This window comes from Procambarus clarkii, chromosome 52, assembly GCF_040958095.1.
Source record: "Procambarus clarkii isolate CNS0578487 chromosome 52, FALCON_Pclarkii_2.0, whole genome shotgun sequence".
Lineage (NCBI taxonomy): Eukaryota > Metazoa > Arthropoda > Malacostraca > Decapoda > Cambaridae > Procambarus > Procambarus clarkii.
Window position 1 is genome coordinate 8,407,511 of NC_091201.1, and position 7,744 is coordinate 8,415,254.

The 7,744-nt window shown below is 36.6% G+C and overlaps 1 protein-coding gene across 1 annotated transcript; it reads left to right on the forward strand.

Annotated features, from left to right (window-relative positions):
* The first annotated feature begins 788 nt into the window (after nt 1–788).
* On the forward strand, nt 789–6,995 carry LOC138352067 (transcription elongation factor SPT6-like). The gene is given in 5 exon segments (XM_069304249.1): nt 789–799; nt 953–1,395; nt 2,679–2,808; nt 3,371–6,599; nt 6,601–6,995. Coding segments are annotated over 5 exon segments (4,053 nt in total). The 3' UTR covers nt 6,841–6,995.
* The last annotated feature ends 749 nt before the right edge of the window (nt 6,996–7,744 follow it).

Here is a 7,744-nt window from a genome sequence, read left to right on the forward strand (position 1 = left end):
GCGTTCGAAATTTGACGTTTAATAATCTTTTATTCTCTAGGAAAATTTAAATTTGTGGAATGAACTTTTTTTTAAGATATGCTAAAAGATTCTGTATATGATATATTGAAACAGTGCCTAATCATGATGCAGCACAGGTTTGAACTACAACCAATTAGTCTGATATCAGTGATAAAGCACGTCGCAGCTTTAAAATGCAAAGAGCCAGCATCAAGGGTTCGACAGACAACCTAGATGCTGAACTTGTATCCATTATAAATTACAGATTGACACGAATTATCTAAAATTTTATATCATGAATTTTAAATGAAGAATAAGTATTGTAATTATTAAAGATGCACAAATCAATAATGCACTAACCCTTAAATACTTGTAAATTTTTTCACAGTGGTGTCAACTGAAGTATCGCAAGGAGAACTTGCGGTCACTCTTCCAGTCAATGAGAGAATACCAAGGTGATCACATCACGAAGGACCCAGATGGTTCACATCTAGAAAATATGCGCATTCTTCAGGAGGAGGACATTGTAAGGTGAGATGACATATTACATTATGTAAAACACTTGCCGTTATGCCATTATGTAAAACATTTATTCAAGTCTGGGGATGACATGAGTCTGGGGATTCATGTACTGGTGGAGTATGACCCCAGTTTCTATTCAGAGTTACACAATATTCGGACTCGTCACTTGCGCCAACTAACTGTAGCCTAACATGATCCTAGCAGTTACTATATAGCACTATCGCGTGGATGTTTGTGCGAACATATATAAGTACGAACAAGCCTGAATGGTCCCCAGGCATGTAGTTTTCAGGAGCATATATAAATAATATAGGCGCTGGAACAAAATAACTTCTAATATTCTGGTGTTAAATGGCATTTAAATTTTTAAAAATATTATTGCTTGCCTTAAATCAAGCAATGATGATAAACATTTTGTTTTATTTTCCAGAATTGAGGAGATTGAAACTTCAGAACAGTTCAATGATTATTACAAATTTTTCCTGCTTCACTATGGCAAAGATCAGCTATCAATGCGTGACCACATGAATACCAAGCACAGGAAGCAGAGAACCACACCAAGAGTCACTAGGGGTTTTAAGGAGCATGATCATGGTGAACGGGACCAAAATGGTGCTGGTATTGAGGATGGGAAGATACAGAGGAAAGTAGATGAATATGAGGATACAGAGGATGCAGATGAATATGAGAAGAGTGGTAATAATAAAAACAAGAAAGGTTCATTGAGAGCTAATGAGGATGTAGAAAAAGAGGTGGAGATAGAAATAGAAGAACAAATGGAGGAAGAAAATCACGAATCTGAGGAAGACTCTGAGTCTTTGAGAAGAATTGTTCGAAAACACGAGTATGAACTTCTGCGGAAGGCTGGTATTGGTGAGTATCTTTTTGCATGATTGCTTCAATGCCCCCATTTAGGTTACTTAGTTCAAGTTTGGCCTCCATATTATAGAACTGAAATATTTTCTCTTGAATCCATACAGAGAAGGATGATTGATGCCAGGTATTAGGAAACCTCTCTTATGAAGAGAGATATAAGAGAGATCTTATATCTAGAAAAGATATAGAGATATAGAAAAGATATAGAAAAATTATGAGTAAGAGGTAACATAAAAGAGATGATTGAGATTGGGACATTGATATTGCTTTGAGGCATTGTTAGAAGTATTATTTTTTTTCTTTCTAATGTTAAAATATGAATAAAAAACTTTTATTACAATCTTTCTAATAAATATATATGTATATGACATACTATGGCCGGGATTGAGTGAGGAAGTGCAGCAGTAAACAGGTGTTGTCAGCGGTGTTCTTATGCCTCGTTCGAGGCTGGAATTGTCGCCAAGATAATTTTACTTAATTATTTCAGTGTCTGATTAAATTTAAATTTTTGGTTTCTTGCAGTAATATTGAAGATAAATATTCAATTTAATAAATTCGTGTAAATAACGAAAATTAACACGTGATTAACACAAAAATTTGATAAATGTATATTATAAAAATGTACAGAATATCACTATACTTAAAAATAATTTGCATGCTAGACATGAATATTATGAAGATTAAACCACACACCAGAAGATGAGGAGACGACGACGTTTCGACCACCATTATCGACTATATTAATTATCGATTATTATTATTATAGACACATTAATGATTGCGACAATCGAATTGATAATGGTCATCAGACTTGCCACGCATATTTTGAACGTAATTCTTATAGCACGCATACAATATAATTTTTGTCGTAGTTCTTACCATTTTTTTCCACGTGCGGTGTTGCATTGGGCTCAATATTATTATTTGTCATAGAACGCGTATAGATAGATTAGTGTCACTAATTAGTTAAATATCATATTCTTATGAAAATTTATATTCTTAACTGTATGATCAAATAATCATTCTTCTTTTACTGATACGACACTATATGCACACTCATATATCTTCATTTTTGTGCACTTTAACGAACCACGAAGAGCATAAATTCCGTGATTTGAATTTAGATTTGGTTTGTATCATTGTTTATCTAGTTGTTAGCATAAACAATATTACATAACAAAGTAACCAGTGAAATGCAATATTCATAACACATTTTTAACCATTAACTTGATTAAAATTTAAATTATTTTTTGTTATTGATTCCAAACTCAAACTTTCAGAGTCACTTACAAATAAATTTGGCCTGACTGCTGAGCAGTTTGGTGAGAACCTACGTGATAACTATCAGAGGTTTGATGTTCAACAGTGGCCAGAGGACCCCACGAGGGAAGCTAAGCAGCTCATTTCCAAGTAAGTAATGAGATAGTTGAATGATTTATCTGTAAATATACAGCTAATGGTTCTAATCACGAAATCACGTACAGCTAATCACGAAAAATAAACACGTGATATAAAAACGTGATATAAAAATCTGAACCCTCTCAATTCTGGCACTAAGAACGTTGCAAAACACGACTTAAAACTCACTCCTGCTTTAATCCATCACTAAAAATGGACTCTCAATTCACTAATTTAACCGCATCATCCTACTGAAAGTGTAAAATAAATCAAGGATATAGTTAAGACAAATGGATAGAATTTTAGCATTCCTTTGCGCTATGAATGTGCAAATGGCTAGAGATGAAGGGGTTTTGCCTAAATTTTGCACCTTTTGTTCAACGTTTTCCATATATTTGAATTAAAGAATGTGGGTAATAAAAAGAGGACAGAACTCCTGAAAATGTCCTTAAATCTCAGCAATATGGTAAAATAAATATTTTGTAGATATTATAATAGTTATTACTTCATTACACTAAAAGTATTTTTTATTAAGTATTCCTCATGAAATATGATGAAAACTTTGTATTTTCAGAATATGCAGCACCCCAGAGCGAGTCCTTGAAGTAGCTGTTAGGATGGTTGGTTGGCAGCTGGCTTGTGAACCCTTAATAAGACGCACAGTTAGAGAAGTATACTTTAAACGTGCCAGAATCAGTAGCAGGCCCACTCCTCAGGCTGTGAACATCATTGATGAACATCATTCACTTTATGAACTTAAATATTTAAAGGACAAACCAGCCATAGATCTACAGGGTGACCAGTTCCTTCGTCTCAAATGTGGTGTTGAAGACAAACTGTTGACCGTTAGCTTTTCCGATACCATTGAAGGAAGTACAACTAAGACTTACCTGGATGAAATGAAGCAGTTGTACTGCCGAGATGAGTTTTCCCAGGTTGTCCAAGACTGGAATGATCTAAGAGGCCGGGCAATTGAATTTGCCTACAAACGGATTATTGAAGATCTTAAAAGGGAATTGTCTCAACGTTTGCTCCAGGAATCGAATGATCACGTGATGGAAAAGTGTTGCAGTAAACTCAATAACTGGATAAAAATTGCACCCTATAACCCCGGAGACTTTTCTGGTGAAGGCGAAGACTGGGATACTGAAAAAGGCTTCAGAGTATTTTCTATTGCATTTGTTCCAGACCTTTCACAGGCAGCATTTGGTTGTTGCATTGACATTCACGGTGATTGTTGTGAATATATTCGTCTCCCACATTTACTCAAACGGCGCAATGCTTACAATGAAAGAGACGCTTTGGCTAAAAAAAGTGATATTAGGCGCATGCAGGATTTTATTATTCGCTGTAAACCACATGTTATTTCCATATGTGGACAGTCTCGAGAAGCTCTCATGGTTAAGGAAGACCTGATTCAAATTCTCAAAGATCTAGAAAAACAAGAAAGGTTTCCTAAAATAAATACAGAAATCATTGACAATGACCTAGCTCACATATATGCAATGTCCAAGAAAGGAGAAGCAGATTTCCTTGATTACCCTCCACTATTACGGCAGGCTATATCAGTTGGTCGACGTGTTCAGGACCCATTGATTGAATTCTCGCAGCTATGTAATGCTGATGAAGAATTACTTAACATTAAGTTCCACAGTCTACAGGACCAATTAAACTCTAAGGAACTACTCGATGCTCTGTACACTGAATTCGTCAACTGCACTAATGAAGTTGGGGTCGACCTAAATCGTGCCGTAGCACATCCATATACACAGAACTTGGTCCAGTTTGTTTGTGGTTTAGGACCACGAAAGGCCAACCTTCTTATTAGGAATATGAAGCAGAATAATCATCGTCTAGAAAACAGGAACCAGTTAGTTGTGAACTTCCACATGGGTCCAAAGATATTCATTAACTGTGCAGGATTTATTAAAATAGACACCAATGCTTTGGGTGACAGTGATAATTATATAGACGTTCTAGATTCTACCAGAATTCATCCAGAAGCTTATGACTGGGCTCGAAAAATGGTTTTTGATGCACTAGATTATGAAGATGAAAATGGAGAACCTGCAGAAGCCTTGAAGGAAATCTTAGAAACTCCAGAGAAACTTAGTGAGCTTGATCTTAAAGCTTTTGCTAATGAACTACAGAACCAGGGCTTTGGCAAGAAGAACACAACTTTGTATGACATTAAACGTGAGCTGAAACATAGATACAGAGATTTTAGGTCAACCTACAGGTCTCCGACGCCAGAAGAAGTTTTCAGTATCTTGACTAAGGAGTCGCCGGAGACTTTTTATGTGGGTAAGCTTGTTCAGGCTACCGTCACAAATTTTATTCATCGCAAACTCCGTCGAGATCAAGTGGATAATGCCTATCCTGTCAGAACTGAAGGTACAGGTCTTTGGCAGTGTCCCTTCTGTCTAAAAAATTATTTTCCTGAACTAAGTGAAGTGTGGAATCACTTTGATGCCGGTGATTGCCCAGGTCCAGTCATAGGAATTAAAGTTCAATTAGATAACGGAATATCAGGTTTCATCAGTATAAAAAACTTGTCGGATAAAACGGTGATAAATCCAGCAGAAAGAGTGAGACGAGATTGTTTAGTTCTTTGTCGTATCATGAAAATTTATCCTGATAAATTTTCAGTTGATCTCACGTCACGATCATCAGACCTGCAAGACCGAAATAACAAGTGGAAGGCTCCAAAAGACACTTATTATGACCATGAGGCTGAAGAAAAATATTTAAATTTGGACAGGAAAAAGATGGACCAAAAAGCAAGTCGGTATCAAAAGCGAGTGATTGTTCATCCCTCCTTCAGAAACATTGACTATAATGAAGCTGAAAAGGTTATGCAGCAATTGGAGCAAGGAGAGGTGATCATACGACCATCAAGTAAAGGCATTAATCATCTCACTGCTACCTGGAAAGTTACAACAGGAATCTGTCAGCATATCGATGTGCTGGAACAAGCTAAGCAATATGACTTTTCTCTTGGTCAGAAACTATGGATTGGAAATGAAGAATTTGATGATTTGGATGAAATTATTACCAGACACATTTTACCTATGGCCAGTAACGTAAGACAAATACTTGAACACAAATATTACAAGGAGTCTATCATGGGCAATAAGGAGAAAGCAGCAGAGTTACTGAAAGAGGAGAAAAGGAAAAATCCGAAGTCGATCCCGTATATCTTTTCGCCTAGGAAGGATTTGCCAGGAAAGTTTCTCATGTCATATTTACCAAGAGCGAAAGTGATCCATGAATTTGTAACTGTCAATCCTGAAGGTTTCAAGTTTAGGCAGAAAATGCAATTCCTAAATCTTGCCGGACTACTTAATTGGTTTAAGCAGAATTTCCATAGAACATTATCAGGTGCAACACCAAGAATGATGTCCACAGGCTCGTCATACATGGGCAACTCAACACCATATCTTATGGGTGTTGATGCCTTCACAATTCAGAAAGTGGCTCAGAACCTAAATCCACAAATGCTGCATAACCTCTCCCAGGCAGCCACTAATACACCTTGTAGTGTCAACACTTCTGGAGGATTCTCTCATGGTTTCTCAAAATACGCTAATACTCCTTACACTCCTTCAGATCAGACACCATTCATGACACCGTATGCCACCCCAGGGCTTTCCACCATACCTCGCTATAATGGATCACAGACACTTGTGCCATCAAACCCAACTCCCTCACATCAATATGAGGCAGCATATTCTCAGCATATGATGACCAAAGTAACTGGACACTTACCTCAGCCATCTCGCTGTGGATCCCCAGTTAGCAGCCAAGCAAAAAAAAAAAGGATTGAAAATGGCAGCAGATGCTTTGGTGGAAGTTAACGGTGCGACTAATGGACATAATAGACGAAGGATGACGCCACAATGCAATGCTGGAAACCAGTCAACACCTCGCAATACTAATCAATATGATGACCACACACCTCGCCATACTCCTCAATATGATGACCACACATCTCGCAATACTCCACGATATAATAACCAAACACCTCGCCTTTTCCATGGTTAAGTTCATCATCATCCATTCACGCGCTAACATGAGCACTGGTGGAGACCAAACACTACCCTATGATGATGAATGCCATATATGTCTTTAGTATTGATGACAAAGTTATCTCACTACCTTCAAATTATATGTTTGTATATATAATTTGGACAGTTAAAGAATAAGGAACTGTATTTAATCATTACAATAAGTACTGCAATTAAAAAAATTGTTCACGTAACTATGGTATTTTTACCAGGGCAGTCTTCAGTAAAAAGATGTAGTTTTCTGTACCTACATTCATCATGTTTTATAGCATGTGAACGCTGTAATTTTGGATAAAAAAATATTTTTTTTATAAAGAAATGCAACGTGTCTCATACGAGATGTTGCATAACTATTCCAAATTTGATTTGTTCCTTTAACTTCATGTTTCCAACTATGACTGACTACCATTGTGATCTGTGAAATGTTTGCTGTGATCTGAGAAACAATTTAGTCAGAAATAATAAACTTTATTTCTTTAGAGAAATACACATCAATTTGTTTATTTTTATCCTGTATTTGTTCGAATGAAATGATGCTGAGCGCACCCGACACCAATTCTTTTAGAAGGTGAGGTGTGATGGAACGATGTCAACGACATCTTTTGAGCCCACTGTTAAGAACCTTACTTCCTGTGGAGGTTCTTTCCTATTATAAATTGTTGGTGGACACATTGGAGAATGTTTTCTTGAAATAAATCTGCAGCTGATAACAGGGAGGCCGTGAGTGACTAGTATCACTGCTAAGTAATCCCTACTGAGCTGGAGATTGTTTAGGAATAATGTGTATTGGAATAGGAAAACTATGTGAATGAAAAATGGACTCAATCAAAAAATGATTGGGGAATATGGTAAATGAAGTCAATACAGGATTTGATTGGAAA